Here is a 24539-nt window from a genome sequence, read left to right as displayed (position 1 = left end):
GTCAGTTTCCCTGAGCCTCAGTTCCCGCTGGTTTTTCCAGCCAGAAATTATGGGGACTTCTCTTCCTGGCACTGGAACCCTGAGCGGTGATCCTGGTGTGGGACAGGGACCCCTCAGTCCTCAGAGAGGACCTTCCCAGCTAAGGTATCCTCCTAATTTTTATCCGCCACACATGGGTGTGGGACCAGCCCATTGCACCTCCGCCCCTCCTACCAGTCTCCATGCGGCTGCTTCTTTAATTCCGTAGTTGTAGGACTTCCATTCAGCTTGATTTCAGGCAGTTTTGAATGACGGTTGTTCTGTAGTTTAGTTGTAACTTTGATGTGGTTATGGGAGGACACGATACCGCATTTACCTATGCTGCCATTTCGGTCCGATGTCTGGTATTGTTTCCTTAGCGGCCTTTATTTTGCAGTTTAACACATACTGGAAGTTTCTAATTTAAATTTATGCTTCTGGAAAAAATGAATTAGATTAAATTAGTATTATAGGCTAATGAGAAGCAACAGATTCACTTGAGTCTGAGGAACTCTGTCTCTGTTGAAAGAAGTTTTAGTGTGAAATGAATGGAGTAAAGAAAAGTCATTCAGAGACTACTTCTACATTCCAAGTACTTATGGTGGATGCTTTTCTATCTTGTCTTTTTCAAGTCTTGTCTTTTCAGATGAGGAAATTGAGGTTCAGAGAGGTTAAATGACTTGCCCAAATATCACATAGCAGTAAGAGGATGTTTTTTTTCTGACTCCTAAACCAAGTAGTCTATTTTACTTGTTCTTTGATGGTTAGATGGCTGATACTCAGGAGTTTATTTCAAGAACATGTTTCTTATAGATCTGGCTCTCCCACGGTCTCCCACATTGTCTTAGAATATAGGATTTAAGGTACAAATTGTAGAACTGAGTGTGCCAGCACATTTTTCTTGACCATTGTGGGGGTTTGATATAACATGAAGACTATTATGTTGTTGTTTTTATTTCTCCTACACCATATTTCAACACCACTGGATGATGTCCAGGGTATAATCTACTTAATTGACAGATTTCTCAGCCATTTTAGAGCAGGTTCTCTAGTATCTTTTTTCTTATGGCCATAGTCAAGAGACTTGTTTTATCTATTTAAACATGATTGTGGGAGAAGTATATAATTACAGTAAGCTTTTGACTAAGCTGAAACAAATTTTACCTGTACCGGAAAAGATGGTTGAGAAGGGTTGTAAGTGGTAATGTTAATTTTTCTGTACATCAGTTCAGACCTTTTCCCAAAGGAAGACCAAAGCTGTTTGAACTATGACCACTCCTTAGCTGCCAGGTGTGTTAACCACTGTGGTTACTCAGAAGCCTAGATAGATTCAAACCATTGGCCTTGAGTTGAAGTATTTTGTAAGCTGTGGCTCACTTTTGTCTCTCTCTTTTTTTTAATCCTCTCCCAATGATATTTTCTCAAATATCTTCAGATAGAGTGGGCAGTGGGGAGAGAGAGGAACGGAGGGAGAGAAAGAGAGAGAGAGAGAAACAGAGAGAGAGAGAGAGAGAGGGAGAGAGAGAAACATCGATGTGAGAGGGACACATTGACTGGTTGCCTCCTGTACGACCCGACAAGGGCCGGGGACGAACTGCAACCAAGGTATGTGCCCTTGGCCAGAATCAAACCTGCTACTCTTTGATCCGCAGGCTGACACTGTAACTGCTGAGCCATACCGGGCATTATTCTTTTTTTCACCAGGAAATACACTGAATATTGATTTCAGGAATTTCAGTGAACCCTTCTGAAGAGTGTGTTGCTCATTAAAATATTTTAGACTTGTTTTATGGTAACCAATAGGACCACAGCTTAATCTGTATTCACTGGTTGTGTCAAATCCATGTATAAACAAAAGGAGGGATCTGAATAACTGTCTGGAGAAACGGTTTTGAAGATGAGACTATCTCTTTTTTTTCTTTATTGATTCCTAGAGAGAGAGGAAGGGGAAGGGGGAGAGAGATAGAAACATCAATGAGAGAGAATATCGACCGGCCACCTCCTGCATGCTCCTCACAGGGGATCAGGCCACAACCTGGGCATGTGCCCTGACCGGAAACCGATCCGGTGACCTCTTGGTGCATGGGTTGACACTCAACCACTGAACCATACCGGCTGGGCGAGACCATCTTTTCTGACTTCTTTCAGAAGGATGAGGATGTGCAGTAGGGTGAATCTGAGGCTGAGTATAGCAGGCCGTGTGTGTGTGTGTGTGTGTGTGTGTGTGTGTACTTGTATCTGTAAATATCACATCACTGTTTACCGTACACTGGACTCTCTTTGTGCAAAACCTAGTTCAGGCCAAATCAGGAGGAATTGTTCCCTTGTTTAAAGCCAAGAATAACATCCTGACCAGCAGGGGACAGAGGTTAGTTCAAGGCAACAGCTCTTGGAAACTACAGGACATTAAGAACCTTGAAGAAACTGAGTTTAATAGAAGGAAGCCAATATGTACATTGAAGGAAGTGTTTGAAACCTACGTGTTTCTTACTGGGGCATGGTTCATTTATGAAAAATGAAAATGCATCATAACAGTTTGGATATGTGATGAGTTCATATCACCTCTGGTCATTTAACTATATATTTTTTCCCCTCCTACCTGCATATTGATTTGTCTATTGTTTTTATTATAAAAAGAGGCAAAGAATGTTCTATTAATATTCTGATGTTTTATTCTACAAGCAGCTTCAGAAACACCCAGGAGAGGGCTGGATTTGAAAGATGAAATGTTAATTTAAAAACATACACCCTCTACAAAATCTCCTGGAGACATTCCAAGCTGGCTGAAGTTTTGTTTCTGGGATCTTTCTGTGCCTACTTCTCTTTTTTTCCCATTCAGCCTTTCCTCATTCTGATGCTGGCCACTCACCCCACTGAGGCTACTCAACTGTTTTCTGAAGGAAAATTCTGAGTTTATCCTGTTCGTCTTCTCTGGGACTCATTTCTCTGCTCTAACTTGAACGGGTTCTGGGCCAAAGTGATTGTCTGAAAGCTTTTCTTCATGGCCTTTATTTCTTGGCTCATTTTATGCACTTTGCCTGATTTGTTTTGCTGCCTCTCTTTTTCCAGTATTGTAAGTTATGTTGTCTCAGTTGGAAGGTTCTAAGGCTCAGATGCAGCCTTGGGCCTCTTAGGTTATACTCTGGTTTGTAAAGTGCCTTTTTCCTTTCCTAGAAATTAGGGGATGAATAAACCAGGTGCTCTATAGGGAGGAATTGCTGACTCTCCTGGGACTCTAGTATGCTACTTGTTTAAACACATGTGTACTGAATCTCTCTCTCTATATATATCTCCTCTGTCTCCCCAACTCCCTCATCTACCCCTGCCCCCTCCCTCTCTATCCCTCTTGCCATCCTCACTATAACCCTCACTCTTACCCTTGCCTTTCCCCACTCCCTTCTTTATAGAATAATAATAATAATAATTTTTAAAAACCACATGTGTAGCAATTTGGATTGTATTTGCAAAGTAGGACTTTTTGCCAAGACTCAAGTAGGTCATTGCTGTTACCCTTTCTCCCCTTGTTTTTCAATAAAAGATTTAGAGGTACAGAGAGAACTATCTTGTCCATGATCATATAGTTGGTTAGTCTTACACCTTTTGAAGCAAACCTCATTTTTTGTATTCCTTATACTTCTTAGCACAGCTATTAACAGATAGTTAATAACAATAACAATAGTTTAATAAATACATTTAACTGTGGGTTGATTGGTTGATCAACTAAATTTCACAATTCTCTTCAAGTTGATCACCTTTTAGACAAATATGTGAGAAAAGTTTTTGGATGGAAGGGACTGAATAGCTATGCAGAAAAGGTTTAGCAGTTTAGAATACTTGTGCAAAAAATCCCCATTTAAATCCTATTCTTAATGAAGAAATAGAAGGATAGTACAGCTAGAGTGGAAACTGGTTAAAAATATAAGAAGAACCTGGCCAGTGTGGCTTAGTGGATTGAGTATCTTCCCATGGACTGAGAGGTCCTGATTCGATTCCAGATCGGGGCACATGCCAGGGTTTCAGGCTTGATCCTCAGTAGGGGGCGTGTACGAGGCAGCTGATCGGAGTATCTCTCTCACATCGATGTTTTTATCTCCCTTCCTCTGTCTCTAAAAAACATTTAAAAAACAAACACACATGGGTTAATCAAGAGATAGGAACAAACAGGCATCTTGCCAGCCTGGTATCAAACAGTGAAAAGGAAAAATTTTTTACCCTTCCCGCAATATTAGGCTCTCTAACACTGCTCCTCCCAAAAACCACTAACCAGAGGGGCTGTTAATGATTCTTTGGGTACTAGTGTCAAGTTTTGGGCTGCAATGTGAAATGTGAAGATGTCCTGTGGGGTCAGTCAGCTGCAAAGAACAGTTGTCTTTTTGATTTGTTAAATTCTTCCTAATAGTTTTGCTGCTGTCAAATAGTACTGCTAATTTCAATGTACTATACTGCACCTTGTGCAATAACCCTTCAGAGGGCTCATCTACCTTTTTTTAACCTTAAAAAACAAAACAAAAAAACAAACTGCTGTTTTTTTGCTTTGGGGCCAGTAGTTTACATCTCATTTGGGATCCTTATCTCTTCATCTGGCCTCATTGAGTTGTACAAATAAATTTTCGCAATTTTTAGTTTCAGACATGTTTCCAACTTTTGTCTTTACTAGCTCCCTGTAGTAAACTTTGGTTTCAGATTTGCCTGGGGGAAAAGGGTGATTGATTGGTCTTTTTTTCTTGCTTGTTTGATTTTTGTTTCAGTAAATATGTTCTCTACTTATTAATTATTCTTTATTTTCTTTGCCAAACAGGCCACTAAGCAGTTTCTTGAAGAGATTAACAAGTGGACAGTTCAGTACAACGTTTCCCCTCTCTCTTGGAATGTGGCTGTAAAGTTCCTCATGGCCCGGAAATTTGATGTGCTCCGCGCGGTAGAGTTGTTCCACTCCTACAGGGTACGTAGCTCATGGAGGACCAGACCTGTGGTAGCTGGGCTCTCTGTGTTCCTATTTTCTTTTTTTTTTTCCTCACCCGAGGACATCTTTTTTTTTTTCATTTTTTTTTTTGTTCAGGTAGAGTGGGAGAGAGAGGAACAGAGAGAGAGAGAAACATCGATGTGAAAGGAACACATCGAGTGGCTGCCACCCGCACAACCGACCAGGGCCGGGGACAAACTGCAACCGAGGTACGCGCCCTTAGCGGGAACCGAACCCGGGTCTCTCTGGACCGCAGGCCGACGCTCTAACCGCTGAGCCAAACCGGCCAGGGCTGTGTTCCTATTTTCTTTGCCATGCTTTACACACAGTGGTTCTGAGTGTTCTCCCAACTCTCATGAAAAAAAAAAGTGGGTCAGTATTCAAGAGTCCTAACTTTGGGGTCAGAGAATCCTTCTGAAGAGATAGCTACCTAAATTTTTTTTTAAAAAGGAGAAGGGGGTAAGAAACACTAGGATTAATTTAAGACTAAAACTCACTTAGGCCTATCTTGTGGTCATCTTGTTCAATATTCATTCATTTATTCAACAGAAATTCACTGTATACCTGCTATATTCCAGGTGTATAGATTACTATTTAAAAAGACAGCCCTGCTGGTATGGCTTAGTAGATTGAGTGTCCTCCTATGGACTGAGAGATTCTGGTTTGATTCCCGGTCAGGGTACATCCCTGGTTAGGGGCTCGATCCCCAGTTGGGGGTGTGCAGGAGGCAGCTGATCAATGTTTGTCTTTCACAGTGATGTTTCTATCTCCCTTCCTCTCTCTGTAAAAAGATCAATTTAAAGTTGTTTTAAAAGTTGAATTTGGCCTGGCTGGTGTGGCTCAGTGGTTGAGCATCGACCCATGCACCAAGAGGTTGCCAGTTCAGTTCCCAATCAGGGCTTATGCCCAGGTTGTGGGCCAAATCCCCAGTCGGGGGGCATGCAGGAGGCAGTCAGTCAATGTTCTCTCATCGATGTTTCTATCTCTCTCTCCCTCTCCACTCTTCTCTTTCTAAAAATCAATAAAGAAAAAACAATTAAAAGTTGAATTTCAATGCCTTATGTTAGGCATGCACTCTTCTATGATCCTAGCACTGACACTGTCTTCACTTGTTACTGAAGGCATTTGATTTTGATTTTAGAGAAGGACTGGGGAAGACCTGGTTTGTTTTATTTATTTATTTATTTATTCATTTATTTATTTATTGCATTTATCAGATAAAGCAGGAGCGAGAAACATCGATGTGAGAGAGACATATCGATGTGGTTGCCACCCACACGACCCCAGCCGGGGTCAGGGACAAACTGCAACTAAGGTACGTGCCCTTAGTAGGAACTGAACCCGGGTCTCTCCGGTCTGTGGGCCGATGCTCTAACTGCTGAGCCAGACCGGCCAGGGCTGGTTTGTTTTATTTATCAGCATGTTCCTAGCACTTAGTTCAGTGCCTGGCACATAATATTTGCTCTACATATTCTACGTATGCAGAATAAATGAATGAGTCAGTGAGTGAGCAAATGAATGAAAGAAAAAACAAAGTCCACCCTGGTCGATTTGGGGCAGTGGTAGAGTCTCAGCCTGCGGACCAGTTAGTCGCGGGTTCTCCTCTGGTCAAGGGCACATACCTCGGTTGCAGTTTGTCTCTGGCCCTGGTCAGGGTCATGCGAGAGGCAACCAGTTGATGTGTTCCTCTCATGTTGATGTTTCTCTCTCTCTCCCTATCTCTCCCTTTTTCTCTCCTACTCTATCTGAAGATAAATAGAAAAATATCCTTGAATGAGGAGGATTAAAAAAAAAAACCCACACCCCGGCCGTTGTGGCTCAGTGGTTGAGCATCAACCCCTGTACCAAGAGGTTGCAGGTTCGATTTCTGGTCAGGGCACATGCTCAGGTTATGGGCCTGATCCCCGTGAGGGGCATACAGAAGGTGGCCAGTCGATGTTCTCTCTCATTGATGTTTCAATCTCTCTCTGTTTCTAAAAATCAATAAAGAAAAAAATATTTAAAAACAAAAAAACCACAGAAGAGACTTAGAATGAATAATTGAAGAAACAGCAAAACCCAGAAGATATATTCTCTATGAAAGGTGGAGAATGTCTCAGGAAGAAGGAATATGAGTGGTCAACCTTGTCACATAAAGGAGGACTAAAAATGCCCACTGGATTCAGTGATAGGAAGCTCCTTCTGTAATTAGAAGATATGAGAATGTAGTAGTCCAGCGTGAGGGAGCTGAGGTTGAACTTAAAGAATCTGGCCTTGGCTCTTCCCAAAAGCAGCCAGAAGTGACCTCTGAAAATGGTTCGCTATTCATTTGACCCAGAAAACCTCACAAAATCATGCAAATCAAGAGGTTCAAGTCTCCGTGTTCACTTTAAGAACACTCATGAAAGTGCCCAGGCCATAAAGGGTATGTGTATTTGAAAAGCCACCAAGTATCTGAAGGCTGTCACTTTACAGAAGCAATGTGTGTCATTCCGTTGTTACAATGGTGGAGTTGGTAGGTGTGCCCAGGCCAAACAGTGGGGCAGGGTGGCTGGCCCAAAAAGAGTGCTGAATTTTTTGCTGCTCATGCTGAGAAATTCTAACTTCAGAGATTAGATGTAGATTCTCTGTCATTGAGCACATCCAGGTGAACAAAGTTCCCAAGATGCGGTGTAGAACTTACAGAGCTCATGAATGGATTAGCCTGTACATGAGCTGTCCCTGCCACACTGAGATGACCCTTACTGAAAAAGGGAAGATTGTTCCTAAAACAGAAAAGGAGATTGCACAGAGGAAAAAGATATCCCTGAAGAAACAGAAACTTATGGCCTAGGATTAAATTCAGCATAAAATAAATAATAATAAAAGTAAAAAAAAAAAAAAAAAAAGCATCTGGCCGTGGAGATGAGAAAAATGAGGTCATGGTAACTGTTGTTGGAGAGAATATCAATATCAAGGAGAAGGTTGATTTTTTTAAAAAAATGAATTTGAGAGAGAGAGAAGAAGGGGGAGAGAGAGAGAGAGAAATATCGATCTGTTGCTCCACTTAGTCATGCATTCATTGGTTGATTCTCGTATGTACCCTGACCAGGGATCTAACTTGCAACCTTGGCATATTGGGTTGACACCCTAACCAACTGAGCTACCTGTCCAGAGTGAGGAGTGACTCTTATTTACGATGGGAGAGGCCTGTGCCTGGAAGATGTGTGAGGATGCCTGCTTCTAGACGGTGTTTGGGTACTTACTTTAATATCCTGGTACAACATTTGTGCTGCTGCATGCATGTTTAAAAACTTTGACCCCACACGCTAATGATACATATTGGTTGGTCTTTGGAGTTAGGATTCTCCCTGATTCAAAGGAAACTATTCTACCTTAAGGGGCTAATAAGGTGGCATTAGACAGAAATGATAATACTCATTTGGCCTGGAAGGGGGTTACAAAGGAATTTATGATTTAGTTAGTTGACTTGTAAAGTCCCTTATCTCTGAAAATTGGTGGTTACATTATGCTTTCCTGGATATACAGTCTTTTTTTTTTACATTTTATTTTTATGTATTTTATGTAAACTTTTTTTTTCTTTATTAGACTTTAGAGAGAGAGGAAAGGAGAGGGAGAGAGATAGAAACATCAATGAGAGGGAATGTCGATTGGCTGCCTCCTGAATGCCCCCCAATGTGGATTTGGCCCACAACCCGGACACGTGCCCTAATCAGGAATTGAACCGGCAACCTCTTGGTGCATGGGTTGATGCTCAACCACTGAGCCACACCAGCTGGGCTATTTATTGATTTTTTAAATAGGTTTTTATTGATTTCCTTTTTTTTTAGAGAGAGAGAGAAACATCGATGTGAGATAGAAACATCAATTGGTTGCCTCTTGCATGCCCCCTATTGGGGATTGAGCCTGCAACCTGGGCATGTGCCCTGACTGGGAATTGAATTAGAACCTCTCAGCCCATGAGACGATGCTCAGTCCACTGAGCCACACCAGCAAGAGATTACATTTTATTTTTTTTTTAAGATTTTTTTTTAGAGAGAGAGGAAAGGAGGAGGAGAGAGAGACAAACATTGATATGAGAGCAAAACAATGATTGACTTTCGGATTTATGGTCAAGATGGCAGCATAAACATGATACATGCCTCCTTCCACCACTGCATCAAGATTACAACTAAACTGCCCTGGCCGGTTTGGCTCAGCGGTTAGAGCGTCGGCCTGCGGTCCTGAGAGACCCGGGTTCGGTTCCCGCTAAGGGCGCGTACCTCAGTTGCAGTTTGTCCCCGGCCCTGGTTGGTCGTGAGGGTGGCAGCCACTCGATGTGTTCCTTTCGCATCGGTGTTTCTCTCTCTCCCTCCCACTCTACCTGAACAAAAAATGGAAAAATGTCCTCCGGTGAGGATTAAAAAATAAATAAAAAAAAATAAATAATAAATAAATAAATAAATAAAAAGATTACAACTAAACTACAGAAGAGCCATCATTCAGAACTGCCTGACATCAAGCTGAATGGAAGGAAGTCTTACAACTATGAAATTAAAGAAGAAGCCACATTGAGATGGATTAGGAGGGCTGGAGGTGCTGAAGGGCTGACGGGCTGGTCTCATACCCACGTGCAGTGGATGAAATCAGGAGGATACCTCAGCTGTGAAGTGAGGAATCACTGTTTTACACCAGGCTCCCAACTCAGGGTTCCAGTGCCGAGAATCTCCATCACTTCTGGCTATTAAACCAGTGGGAACTGAGGCTGAGGCTGCTGGAGCCCCAGGCAGATCCTCTTAAAGGGTCCATTCACGGACTTACTCGGACCGCTCCTTCTGGGCTCCAGCATTGGGAAGGCAGCTTGAAAGGTACCAGAGACATATAGGGAAGAAATGAATTGTTCGGCATTGGGGCGTGAGCTGGAGGGGCAGCTTGCTGTGGGAGGCCATTGTTGCTTTGGTTAGCCCTTCCCTGGGGCAGCAGAAGGTAGTCATATCTGGGACTCCAGCAACCTGGCTTACACTGTTTGCCCTGTCCTGGTGATTCCCTGAGGCCCTGTCCCACTCAGCTTTCGGGCCCACCCAAGCTGTTTCCAGTGGCTTTACCATAGGATTGGCCTGTCTTGGATCCTGCTTCAGATTTTGCTAAAATCTCTCAAACAAGCAGCATCTGGTCTCAGCGAGCCCCATATCTCTCGTTAAGTGGTCCCAGGCTTAGCACTAGAAGCAGCCAGCCTTGGTTCACAACTTGGCATTGCCTGGACACCTCTAAGTTGAGTACAAGAAGCGGTTGTCTGCAGATCACTTTGTAGCTTATGCTCGGTGGCCCTGGGTAGAACACAGGCAGAGGCTGAGCTTGCCCCAGAGCCAGCACACCCAGTGGACAGCTTTAGACCACATTGAAGTACTACTACCCAACTACCTCCACAAGTGACACACTCAATGAGTAGACTCAGTGGGTACCAGAGCCCTGCTGAAGTAAGTCTTGCTCTGTGTGTTGGGCCCCTATACCGCTGATCCTCCAAGGGAGTCAGAGGCCAGTGGTCAGTGGGCATAGCCAGTCCTTCCAGTTGATTAGCCTGAGTAAATCTCTCCCATTGATGTGCCAACAGCAATCAAGACTCAATTACAAGAGAAGGGTGTACAGTCCATACTAGGAGTGCACCTTGAGGGCCCAGCTGGTGTGATCAGGGAGGCTGTGCCACTGGGCCCTATAGGACATGTACAACAATGGCCACCCTAAGAAGCCTAGGAGACATAGCAACTCTACCTAATACATAGACACAAACAGGGAAGCAGCCAAAATAAGAAGACAAAGAAACATGTCCCAAGTGAAAGAACAGAACAGAATTCTTGGAAAAGAATGAAACAAAATGGAGATAAGCAGTCAATCGGATGCAAAGTTCAAAACACTGGTTATAAGGATGCTCAAGGAATTTAGTGAGACCTTCAAGGAACTTAAGGAGAACTCCAAAGAACTTAGTGAAAACATCAACAATATAAAAAAGGACCAGTCAGAAATGAAGGATGCACTAACTGAAATAAATAATAATTTACTGGGAATCAATAGTAGTGTAGGTGAAGCCAACAAGCAAACCATTGAATTGGAATATAAAGAAACAAAAAACACCCAATCAAAACAGCAAAAAGAAAAAAGAATCCAAAAGTGTGAGGACAGTGTAAGGAGCCTCTGGGACAACTTCAAGCGTACCAACATTTACATCATGGAGGTGCCAGAAGGAGAAGGCAGAGAACAAAAAATTGAAAATCTATTTGAAATAATAGTGACAGAGAACTTCCCTAACTTGGTGAAGGAAACAGACATACATGTCCAGGAAGCACAGAGTCCCAAGCAAGAGGAACCTGAAGAGGCCCACACCAAGACACATCATCATCAAAATGCCAAAGGTTAGAAACAGAGAATCTTAAAAGCAGCAAGAGAAAAGCAGTTAGTTACCTATATAGGCTCTCCCATGAGACTGTCAGCCTATTTCTCAAAAGAAATTGCAGTCCAGAAAGGAGTGGCAAGAGATATTCAAAGTGATGAAAACAAACAACCTACAACCAAGATTACTCTATTCTGCAAAGCTGTCATTTAGAATCGATGGACATATAGAGTGTCCTAGACAAGAGAAAGCTAAAGGAGGTCATCACCACCAAACCAGTATTATATGAGATGTTGAAGGATCTTCTTGACGAAGAAGATACAAAATATGAATAAGAAAATGGCAATAAATATATATCTATCAACAATTGAATCTTCAAATGAAATGAGCAAGCAGAACAGAAACAAACTCATAGATGCAGAGAAATTTTGGTTGCTTGCCAAATGACAGGGGGTTGGGGGGATAGGTGAAGAAGATCAAGGAATTGAGAAGTACAAATTGGTTGTTAGATTGATGAACCTCAAAGGGAAGCTGGGAAAGATAAACCAAAAAACTTCTATGCATATATGCAGAACCAATGGACACAAACACTAGTGTGGGGAAGGCAGGAGGGGGATGAGATTGGGGAGAAGGGGGTCATTGGGGGGAAAAAAGGGGGGACATCTTTAATACATTCAACAATAAAGATAAGTTAAAAAAAACACACACAACAAAAATCATTGATTGACTTTCTCCTGCACAACCGTTACCAGGGATTGAGTCTGCAACCCAGACATGTGCCCTGACCAGGTATCAAACCGGCAACTTTTTGGTGCACAGGACAACACCCAACCACCTGAATCACGCTGGCCAGTGCATACAGTATTTTCATATTAATTCATTTTGTGCGCTTTATTTTTAGGAAACTCGAAGGAAGGAAGGCATTGTGAAGCTGAAACCTCACGAAGAACCTCTCCGTTCTGAGATCCTTAGTGGAAAATTCACCATCTTAGTGAGTCTTCATGGACCCCTCTTGTAATGTTTTATTATTTTTTTTGTAGCTGTTGTCCTCTTTGGACTTGGTTGCTGCATACCTTATCCTGAATGTAGAGTTTCAGCAGTCAAGAGCAGATGTGAAGAAGCTGTGCAGTCTGGCATAAAATTTTTCTAGTAATAATTGAAATTTTTGAGAATAAGTTGTTCAGTAGATTTAGAAAAGTTTCTTTATTGTTGCGTTACAGTTAGTTGAGGCCTTTGGGATGGGTAAATAATGTGGCAGAGGTCCATCTTACCTTACTGAATGCAAGCTCTCTCCAATTAGAAACCACAGCCTTTCAGGTAAGTATACAATGGGTGGATTTTATAGTTTTCCTCTATTGTTTTTTGGCATCCTGCCTGGGAAATTAGCTAATTAACAAGTGTAGACCATTTTTTAATCTCTGTAATTGAGGAGTTTAGATAATATGTTTTTTTCCTATCACTGAAATATAGTTGGGGGTGGGGAGTTGCTGAGAATCAGGCATGGAATGACATAAATTTTTTTCCCATTCTGAAGCAATTGATACAAGTCAAAGAAGTATTGCTAGTATCTATTCTCTTTATCTGAAAGCTGTGTCCAGGATATAGGAAGCCTTAGTGATTATTGGGATTTTCTATTTGATTTCTAAATGTTTCTTGTTGTATTTGTTCTAGAATGTTCGGGACCCAACAGGAGCCTCTATTGCCCTCTTCACTGCCAGATTGCATCATCCCCACAAGTCAGTCCAGCATGTGGTACTACAGGCTCTGTTTTATTTGCTAGACAGAGCTGTAGATAGGTAAGCATGGAGATTATCTTTTATTTTATTTTTTAATCCTCACCTCAGGGTATTTTCATTGATTTTTATTATATCATTTTAATTTTTTTATTAATCCTCACCCAAAGATTTTTTTTTCATTGGTTTTTATTTATTTATTTATTTTTTAAAGACAGGTATAGAAACATTGATGTGAGAGAGATACATCATTTGGCTCCCCCTCACCCCCACACCCCTCACTGGGGACTGAGCCTGCAACCAGGGCATGTGCTTTGACCAGAATTGAACTGGGACCTCTCAGTCCATGGGATGATGCTCAATCCACTTAGGCATACTAACCAGGCTCCACTGATTTTTAGAGAGAGTGGATGGCAGGGAGGGATGAGGGGGGGAGAGAGAGACATTGATATGAGAGAGACACACCAATTGGTTTCCTCCTGCACGCACACCAACAGGGGCTGGGGATTGAACCTGCAACCCAAGTATGTGCCCTTGACCAGGAATTGAACCCATGACTCTTTGGTGCATGGATCGGTGCTTCAACCATGGAGCCACATTGGCCAGAGCCCCACTGATTTTTAGATAGAGTGGGAGGGAGGGAGAAAGGCGGGGAGAGAAAGAGAGAGAAACATTTACTGGTTGCTTTCCGCCTGGGGCCAGCGATTGAATCTGCAGCCCAGGTTCATGCCCTTGACCAGGAATCAAACCCGAGACTCTTTGGTGTGCAGGCTGATGCTCCAACCACTGGGTCAAACTGGCCAGGGTTATGGAGATTATCTTTTAGGTGGTCTACATCCATTTGGGAAAGTGATAGTTCTTGATTTGATAAAGCTTAGCAGTGCCTTCCTTATGCTTCTCAGATGTGTCCTGGGCAGTGAGTGCTATGTATGGAAAATGTCCTATGTCCTTGAAGGCTTGGCAATGTTTCCAGGTACTATTAAGCTATTGGGTTTTCTGTATCTTTACCTGCTTGGCTCTTTTCAGAATAAAAGAAGCTGAGAAAGCCAATTAAATAGCAATTTTAAAAAATTTACTGATTAATTTTAAAGAGAGAGAGAGAAACACTGATTTATTGTTTCACTTGTCTATGCAGTTATTGGTTGCTTCTTGTATGTGCCCTGACCCGGGGATAGAAGCTACAACCTTGGCATATTTGGATGATGCGCTAACCAACTGGGCTACCTGGTCAGGACCTGTGCTGGTTCTTTTTGTTCATTCTTCCCTGAATGTTGGTTTTTAAAATCCTCTGGGGTCTCATTTTCTTTGTAAAATAGGGATAATGCCATTTAGCTCAGAGATTTTGAGAATCAATATTGAGGAGAGAATAGTCCAAAAGTATAAAGTTAAGCAAAATATCTTTATCAATAGGTATCTAAGCAAAAAGAACCAGCTCAGGTCACATCTCTCCCCCTCTAAGATAAATGGTATTATTCCTATTCTATAGACAGAGAAACTGAAGTCCCAGAAAGTTATGTGACTTTTACAGTCATCACATTCTGGTCCAACTAGGTCTAAGATCCTGTCTTTTTCTTGGCTAGAGCTATTTGTACCCTATTGTGTTGTTTTTCTGCCATACTTTTTACTTTAGTGCTTGCTTTACAGTTTGTTATTTCTCTGGATGTTATTGGCTGATCTTCTAGCTGATACCTGAGATAGTGAGACAGCTGTGCACAACTTTAATCATACTATGGACTTAGGGAATGGGAATAGCCAAAGGATTGTCTCAGTTGGAGCTCTCTGTCTAGTTCACTTGTTACTGCCTTGTTAATGTTACTTTCATAGTACTTAGCTTCAGCTTTTAATGCTTAGCAGAAGTTAGATCTAAACCACTCATAGCATTGTTCTGAAAAAGAGAAGTTATTAAGGAAAGAACACCAGTGGTCTTAGGGGCCCAGTTCTTCACAATTAGAGTGTTTCAGTTCTTCTTTTCTCTTTTTTTTTTTTTTTTTTTTTTTTTTTTTTTTTTTTTTTTTTTTTTTTTTTTTTTTTTTTTTTTATTATGGCCATTAATGCAATGATTTTCCTTCTTAAGTAAGCACCATGTTCTTTTTTTTTTTTTTTTATCCTCACACCCGAGGACATTTTTTGATATTTTGTTCAGATAGAGTGGAAGAGAGCGAGAGAGAAACATCGACGTGAAAGGGACACATCGAGTGGTCGCCACCCACACGACCTAACCAAGGCGGGGGACAAACTGCAACCGAGGTACATGCCCTTAGCGGGAACTGAACCCCGGTCTCTCTGGACCGCAGGCCGACGCTCTAACCGCTGAGCCAAACCGGCCAGGCTCAGTTCTTCTTTTCTATGTTTGGTCTTCAGCCATGATTTTCAGAATATAAGTTCCTTTGAAATGTACCAGAAAATTCAGTATTGGCCTTCCTCCTTGGGCAGCTTAGAAAGTCAGCTCCCATACAGTCATGGCAGTAGCCAAAGCTTGGTCTTTCCAGCGTGAGTATTAGATCCCACAGGAACACCACACAGGTAAACAGAATTAAAAATTTTCATGTTATCCATTTCTTTCTTAAAAACCTCAGTGACTCCTCATTGTTCAGAGAGTGCATATAAGATAGATGTGAACCCTTTTATTCAAGCAAAATATTCTCAGTAGTGAGAAGACATTCTTGTTTTCCCATGTTACCTTGAACCAGGATGGAAGAGGAAAGCCCTTCTCCCATGAAATTTTGCCCTTTTTAAAGGTCCAACTTCTATGACTGGCCTTTTACTACTCCAACTTGTCACAAATAATATTATTTTTACTCTGACTTTAATAGCAGTTATTTCTAATACTGATCATTTTGTATTTAATTATGCATGGCCTTATGATGTCATTTATTTATTTATTTATTTATTTATTTTTTAATTATTATTTATTTATTTATTTATTTTATCCTCACCCGAGGACATCTTTTGATATTTTGTTCAGATAGAGTGGGAGGGAGAGAGAGAGAGAGAAACATCGATGCAAAAGGGATGCATCGAGTGGCTACCACCCACATGACCCAACCAGGGCTGGGGACAAACTGCAACCAAGGTACGTGTCTTTAGTGGGAACTGAGCCCGGGTCTCTCTAGACCGCAGGTCAACACTAACCGCTGAGCCAAACCGGCCAGGGCTGATGTCATTTATTTTATACTTGTTTTTTCATCTACCACTAGATTGTAAGCTCCTTAAGGGCAAAGTACCTTCTTTTTAACATTATATAATGCAAAATTGCCAAATCTCCCTAGTTGGAGATGAAATGCTATTATAAATTTGCAAATACACATCATCCGTTGTCTTCAAAGTGATCTGTAACTGATCTTGTTTCATTGATAGTCCCTCACCCACTCCTTCCCTCCCCTCCATTTATTTGAAACATCTGAGAGACTGTTTTAAACTTCTTGGTGTTCCCAGTAGCATACAGCTTAGGAATCAAATTCAGGATGGAAGCAATTGTTCTTAGTAGAGAATTAGCTGTTATTGTAAACCTCATATTCTATGCCCAGAAAAGTGAAAACTCTATTGCATTTTATTTATTGCATGTACCTTCAGAGGATGAGCAGTTTTCGGAAATATAGAACCTGTATAGTTATGCAAATTATTTTTTAAAAGTTAAATTCTGTTTCCCTTGGCACTGTCTTCTCTTTGTTTCAGTCCCCTGCCACAAGCTGGAGCTGTGAGGGGAAAATCTGTAATTCTTTGAATTTGGCCTTTGATGAGTTTGTGGAGAACTGGGAAGTCTCTAGACCTGTATAGTAATTGTGCCATTTGATGAACAGCATCTTTGCTCTTGGTGAATCATAATTTCTCTGGGGTAGTAAAAAAGAATCAAGAATTAGCCCTGGCCGGTTTGGCTCAGCGGTTAGAGCGTCGGCCTGCGGTCCGGAGAGACCCGGGTTCGGTTCCCGCTAAGGGCACGTACTTCGGTTGCAGTTTGTCCCTGGCCCTGGTTGGTCGTATGGGTGGCAGCCACTCGATGTGTCCCTTCACGTCGATGTTTCTCTCTCTCTCCCTTCCTCTCTCTCCCTCCCACTCTATCTGTACAAAGAATGGAAAAATGTCCTCGGGTGAGGATAAAAAAAAAAAAAAAAAAAAAAAAAAAAAAGAATTAGCACCGACTGTAACACATTAGGGGCCATTTAAACCTAAGGCTGCTACAGAAACTTGGTTCTACCTCACAATTAGAGATTTTTTAAATGCTACTTTGTGAATTGGTGCTTCTGTCTTGGATTTTATTGAAAGGATAAAGTCATAGAGGCTTTCAGGAGGTCATACAAAAAAATTAGTGTACAAAATAACATGAGACTCTGATTTCAGGATAGTGCTTTAAGCCGAATTTTTTTCTCAGTTTTAAATAAATGTGAAAACTGTTGCTATCACCTGTGAATAGTCCAGTCAAATAATTTATTCTATTTATAGAATAAAGCAAGTAAGGATCTGGCTTGGTGGAAGAGAGAACTTTGAAAAGTCCTTAGGCATTAAGGAGATTGCATTGAGGAATACTTTTCATATCTTCATGTGTTCCTAACTTCAATCTGGGGATAGGCTTACCAACTTTCAATTTACTTTTAAAGATGTTTTTCAAAGACCATTTGTAGATTTTTCCTCCAATTCATAAGAGACGAATTCATAATCATTAAGCTTAGAGTTTTGTTTTATAGTTTTCCACAAGTGTAAACTATTTACTTAGTGATGGCTTCCAGTCCACTGGATTACAATTCAGTGACCAATCATGGATCTGTGTTGCAAGGACCATGTTAGGGACTATTGAGGATAATGAGTGAACAAAACACTTTTCTACTCTAGGAGAGAATCAGATAACTACACCAAGTTGGCATACTTTAACCGCAATAAAGATCCACAAGAAGATTTGTGGGGCTTCAAGAAGGTGAAGGATGGCAGTATATTTGATTAGAGTTACCAGAGAGATCTTCATGGAAGAGGAAACTTTTGAGCTGAACATGGAATGTTTTAGAATTTGGATAGGCAGATTCAGAGACATAAGAGGAAACAGTTCAAATTTTGATAACCTAGATGCTGTGGAACATTCTCAATTTAGGAGTTTTGCACTTGATAAACCAGAATAAATATGCATCACTAAGTATAATTCCAATTCCAGTTCCAACATGTGAGGCCTTTCCCCACACCACCAAGCAGTTCTTCAACACTAGCTCAGTGTTCCACAATTCACCTCAGTTCTGACACTATCTATCTGGAGATAGCATCAGATCCCACAGGTTAAGTGTTTTCAGTCCTACAAGACTGTCCCTTTCTACCCACTTCAGATAGCAATGGCAAGTCCAGGTTGTCACCTCTGCTTCTGACCAACAGACTGTGTAGATCAGAAGTTTCAACCACTACTTCCTTGGGTTTGATGAATTTGCTAGACTGGTTCACATAACTCAGACAAACATTTTATTTAGTAGATTACCAGTTTATGATAAAAGGATATAACCCAGGAACAACCAGATGGAAGGGGAGATGTACAGGGCAAGGTCTGGGGAAAAAAACACGTAGTTTCCATGCCCTCTCTGAGAGAGCCCTTCTCCAAACACCTCAAGTGTTCACCAACCTGAAAGTTCTCTGAACCCCATCCTTTTGAGTTTTTATGGAGGCCTCATTACTTAGGCCTGATTAATTAAATTGTTAGCCATTGGTGATTGAACTCAGTCTCTAGCCCACTCTTCTTCCCAGGTGGAGGGGCTGAAAGTGCCAGCACTCTAATCCTGGTGTTTGGTTTCCCTGGCAACTAGCTCCTATCTTTGGTGACTTAGGGACAGTCCAGCAGTCACCTCAATAACATAACAGATACCTTTATTGAGCTCACTTAGAAAATTCCAAGAGTTTTCTGAACTCTGCCAGAAATAGGGTCGAAGACCAAATATATAGTTCTTATTAAAAATTACAGTATCGCCCTGGCCGGTTTGGCTCAGAGGTTGGAGCGTCGGCCTGCGGTACAGAGAGACCTGGGTTCGGTTCCCGCTAAGGGAACGTACCTCGGTTGCAGTTTGTCCCCGGCCCTGGTTGGTCGTGCGGGTGGCAGCCACTCGATGTGTCCCTTCACATCGATGTTTCTCTCTCTCTCTCTTCCTCTCTCTCCCTCCCGCTCTATCTGAACAAAAAATGGAAAAATGTTCTCGGGTGAGGATAAAAAAAAAAAAAAAAATTACAGTATCACCCTGGCTGGTTTGGCTCAGTGATTATAGCATCGGCCCAGATACCAATGAGTCGTGGGTTCAATTCCAGTCAAGGGCATGTACCTCTGTTGCGATTCGTACCCGCCTCTGGTTGGGGTCGTGTAGGAGGCAGCCACTCGATGTGTGCCTTTCACGTTGATGTTTCTCTCTCTCTCTGTTCCTCTTTCTCCTTCCCACTCTACCTGAACAAAAATGGAAAAATGTCCTCCAGTGAGGAGGATAAGAAAAAAACCCCACAATATAATAAGCATAGCAGATACCAAAGGTAAATCATCTTTTCGTAAGACTAGTGTTCAGGGAACTGGTTATTTTGGCCCCAAATGTGTTCCATACTTTTGTTTTTGCCCAGGCTTTCAACCTGCTTTATGCATCTGATTACTTAAATGTTTTTGTTTAATGGTTGATTTACAGCTTTGAAACTCAGAGGAATGGACTGGTATTTATCTATGACATGTGCGGTTCTAATTATACCAACTTTGAGCTGGATCTTGGCAAGAAAGTCCTAAACCTGCTGAAGGTAAGGCTGTAACAGGGTCCTTTTAACTCTTCTATAGTGGTTAGGATACCTTTTTCTGTTCTTTGGGAGATTTAGGAATGATGTAAACTGTAGACATTGTATTCCATTTAAAGATCACCTGTAAATGATTAGTAATAACTGCTTCCTCAGAACAAGAAATGGTCTTAAAAGTAAAATGGGAAGAATTTAAATAAGAAATGCACAAGAACATTCTGAATCATAAAGGTGTGAGATGTTTCTTTTCTGGAGTTTTGTAGAGTAAGAATTAATGAAGTCCTAGTCAGAAATATGCCCCCCCAAATATGTGCCCCAACAAGGACTTGAACGCACACCCTAAGTATGTGCACTGAGCGGAAATAGAATCTAAAACCTTTTGGTGTATGGAACAATGTTTTAAGCAACTGAGCTACCCAACCAGGGCCAGAAATACGTATTACATTACAACTTAGTACTCAAAAGTGTATGTATACTTACACATACATGTATAGTTGCATACATAAATAAGGTTCTTAATCTCTTATCACAAACTCTTAGGTTCAGAGGTGTTTTTTAATATTTTGAACTTTAAAAAATTATATGTATGCCACACTATAATGAAACAATATTTCTGCAATGGAATGTATTATTCATAATGAATGGAGAAAAATAAAAGTTATGAATAGCATAGGGCATTTCAGGTTAGATTTTGCTGCCCTGTGAGTTTTTGCACCAAACTTACAAAAGAAATTTAAGATTTTTAGAGTTATTTAGATTTCAGAATCTGTGGATAGGGGTGTGTGTACATATTTATAAAACAAAACAAAAACGTTGCATAAAATAAACTTTACGCTGGGTCTGGCAAGTTTGGCTTAGCAGTTAGAGTGTTGGTCCACAGACTAAAGGGTCTTGGGTTCAATTTCAGTCAAGGGCATGTACCTGGCCAGGGCAGGGTCATGTAGGAGATAACCAATTGATGTGTGTCTCTCTCATTGATTTTTCTCTCTCCTTTCCTTCTCTAAAAATCAGTGGAAAAATAACCTATCCTTGGGTGAGGATTAACCAAAAAAAAGATTTTGGCTATTGTAAATAACGCTGCTATGAACATAGGGGTGCATATATTCTTTATTTTATTTATTTATTTTTGACAGTATTACAGATTTCTATATTTTCCCCTTTTACCCCCCTCCACCCATTCCCCCACTTCAACCCAAAGCTTCTCCACACTATTGTCTCTGTCCATGGATTCCTTTGTCAAATATTAATTGACCATATAGGCATGGGTTGATTTCTGGGCTCTCTGTTCTGTTCCATTAATCAATATACCTGTTCTTGTACCAGGAGCAGGCTGTTTTGATTACAGTGATTTGTTAGTATAGTTTGATATCCAGTATTGTGATCCCTCCAACTTTGTTCTTCTTTCTCAAGATTGCTGAGACTAACTTAGATCTTTTGGGTCCATAGAAATTTTTGGAATATATGTTCTAAATTGTGAAGTATGCCATTGATTTTTTTTTTAAAATATGTTTTCATTGATTTTTTTTAGAGAAAAAGGGAGAGAGAGATAAGAAACATTGATGTGAGAGAGAAACATCGATCAGCTGCAACATGGTATAGGCTTCCACTTGTGTGCATCTTCCTCTATTTCTTTCTTCAATGTCCTATAGTTTTCTGAGTAACCTCCTTAGTTAAGTTTATTCCTAGGTACCTTATTTTTTTGTTGGAATAGTCAGTGGTATTGTTTTCTTGGTTTCTCTTTATGAGAGTTTGTTATTGGTGTATAAAAATGCCACTGATTTTTGGGTATTAATTTTGTATCCTGCTACTTTGCTGAATTCATTTATTAGATCTGGTAGTTTTTTGTTGGAGTCTTTAGGGTTTTATATGTGCAGTATCATGTCATCTACGAATAATGACAGTTTTACTTCCTCCTGTCCAATTTGGATGCCTTATATTTCTTCTTGTCTGATTGCTATGGCTAGGACTCTCAGCACTATGTTGAAAAAGAGTAGTGAAAGTGGACATCCTGGTCTTGCTCCTGATCTTAAGGGAAACACTTTTAATTTTTACCCACTGAGTATGATATTGGATATAGGTTTTTCATATATGGACATTATTTTGTTGAGGTATGATTTCTTTTTTTCCCATCTTGCTGAGTGTTTTTATCATAGATGGGTGCTGGATTTTATCAAATGCTTTTTCTGCATCTATTGATATGATCGTGTGATTTTTATTCTTTATTTGATGTATCACATTTACTTATTTACAGATATTGTACCAGCCTTGCATCCCTGGAATAAATCTCTCTTGGTCATGGTGTAGGATCATTTTAATGTGTTGCTGGATCAGTTTGCTAATATTTTAATGCGGTTTTAGCATCTATGTTCTTTAGGGATATTCTTCCTATACTTTCTTACTTTGTAGTGTCTTTATCTGGTTTTGGAATTTTTATAATTGTGGCCTTGTAAAAAGAGTTTGTAAGTCTCCCCTCCTCTTGAATTTTTTGGAATAGTTTGAGAAGGCTAGACATTAACTTTTTGTTTGAATGTTTGGTAAAATTTGCCTGTGAAGTCATCTTGTCCAGGATTTTTGTTTGCTGGTGTTTTTTGATTACTGCTTCAATTTCATTAGTTGTTATTGGTCTATTCAGGTTTTCTGATTCTTCTTGATTGAGTTTGGAAGATTGTATGTTTCTAGGAATTTGTTCATTTCACCCAACTTGTTCAATTTTTTGGCATATAATTGTTCATATTATTTTCCTACAATCCTTTGTATTTCTGTGGTATGAGTTGTTACTTCACCTCTTTTGTTTCTGATATTATTTATTTGGGTACTCTTTGTTTCTTGGTGAGTCTGGCTAAAGGTTCATTAATTTTGTGTACCTTTTCAAAGAACCAACTTTTGGTTTCATTTATCTTCTATGTATATTTTTTAGATTCTGTGTCATTTATTTCCACTCTGATCTTTATTATTTCCTTCCTTCTGCTAACTCTGGGCTTTTCTTTCTTTTATATTTTTTAAAAATATGTATATTTTTTTGTTTGTTTTGTCTTTTTGTTTTTTCTAAGGGCCTTCCGGTAAAAATCGTAAGACCTACTAGACAAATTTAAAAAGAGCTGTAAGCACTTAAAATATGTTTTTAATGATTTTAGAGAGACAGAAAAGGAGGGGGGAGAGAGAAACATCAATATGAGACATTGATCAGCTGCCTCCTGCACACCCTGTACTAGGAATTGAACCCACAATGTGGACATATGACCTGACTGAGAATCGAACCACTGACCTTTCAGTGCATGGGATGATGCTCAGTCAACTGAGCCACACTGGCCAGGGCTGGACTTTTCTTGTTGTTTTCTTTCTAGTTCTAATAGATGTAGGGTTAGTATTTATTTGAGGTTCTTGTTGTTTCTTTCTTTTCTTTTTGTTAATCTTCACCCGAGGATATTTTTTCATTGATTTTTTTTTAGAGAGTGGGAGGGAGGGAGGGAGAGAGAGAGAAAGAGAGAAACATTGATGTGAGAGAGACACACTGATGGGCTGCCTCCCACATGACCCTGACTAGTGCTAGGGATAGAACCTGCAACCCAGGTACATGCCCTTGATCAGGAATTGAACCCACGACCCTTAAGCCAATAGGTGACACCCTAACCATTGAGCAAAACTGGTCAGGGCAATATTTTTGTTGTTTCTTGATGTAGGCCTGTAGTGCTGTGAACGTCCCTCTCAGGACTGCTTTCTCTATGTTTCATACATTTTTGGTTGTTGCATGTTCTTTTTCGTTTAATTCCAGGTAATTTTAGTTTCTTCCTTATTGTTTAATAACATGCTATTTATACTCCTTGTGTTTGAGTGTTTTTGAGTTTTTTTTTTAATTGTTGTTGATTTCTAGTTTCATGCTAATGTGTTCTGAGTAGATGCTTTGTATGATTTTAATCTTCTTGATTTTGTTAAGACTTATTTTGTGTCCTAACATGTGGTCTGTCTTTGATAATATTCTATATTCACTTGAGAAGAATATATGCTTTGCTGCTCTGGGATTAAATATACCCTAAATATCAATTAATTCCATCTGCTCCAGTGTGTCATGTAAGGTTGTTGTTTCCTTGTTTATTTTTGTCCAAAAGATCTATCCAGTGATGTTAGAGGAGTGTTAAACTTCCCTACTATGACTATATGGCTGTCAATCTTTTTCTTAAATCCACCAAGAGATATTTTTTATATATTTAGTGCATATATGTTTACAAGGGTTATGTCCTTTTGTTGGATCAATTCCTTTATTATTAATAGCAACCTTCTTTGTCTCTTATTATGGCCTTTGTTTTGAAGACTGTTTTGTTAGATAAGAGTATTGCTACTCCAGCTTCTTTTCATTTCTATTTGCATGGAATTTATTTTTCCATCCCTTCACTTTCAGTCTGGTATGAATCTTTGTTCTGAGGTGGGTCTCTTGTAGACAGCATATATATGGATCATGTTATCTTAACCAATTACTTACCCGGTACTTTTTGATTGGAACATTTAATTCGTTTACATTTAAGGTTGTTATTGAGAGATACTTATTTATTGCCATTTTTTTGTTTTTTTAATCTTCATCCGAGGATATTTTTGCATTTTTCTCAGATAGAGCAGGATGGAGAGAGGAAGGAAGAGAGAGAGAAACATCGATGTGAGAGAGACACATCAAGTGGTTGCCACTCACATGACCCCAACCTGGGCCAGGGATAAACTGCAACTGAGGTATGTGCCCTTAGCGGGAACCAAACCTGGGACT

At 40.4% G+C, this 24539-nt stretch overlaps 1 protein-coding gene and 1 non-coding gene across 3 annotated transcripts in view; one reads left to right on the top strand and one right to left on the bottom strand.

Annotated features, from left to right (window-relative positions):
• PTPN9 (protein tyrosine phosphatase non-receptor type 9) overlaps positions 1-24539 on the top strand; it is a 132763-nt gene that overhangs the window by 42675 nt on the left and 65549 nt on the right. For both annotated transcript variants that reach the window (XM_036272716.1, XM_036272722.1), the window contains exons 2-5: positions 4817-4960; positions 12226-12315; positions 12996-13120; positions 19687-19792. In XM_036272716.1, the coding sequence (XP_036128609.1) occupies positions 4817-4960; positions 12226-12315; positions 12996-13120; positions 19687-19792 (465 nt within the window). The remainder of the gene's footprint in view (positions 1-4816; positions 4961-12225; positions 12316-12995; positions 13121-19686; positions 19793-24539) is intronic.
• On the bottom strand, positions 22834-22896 carry LOC118622008. The gene has a single exon (XR_004957861.1). It is a non-coding gene; the product is annotated as a U7 small nuclear RNA (small nuclear RNA).

Source organism: Molossus molossus, unplaced genomic scaffold (assembly GCF_014108415.1).
Source record: "Molossus molossus isolate mMolMol1 unplaced genomic scaffold, mMolMol1.p scaffold_m16_p_1, whole genome shotgun sequence".
Lineage (NCBI taxonomy): Eukaryota > Metazoa > Chordata > Mammalia > Chiroptera > Molossidae > Molossus > Molossus molossus.
Note: the sequence above shows the minus strand (reverse complement) of the source record. Positions and strands in the feature narration are given on the sequence as shown.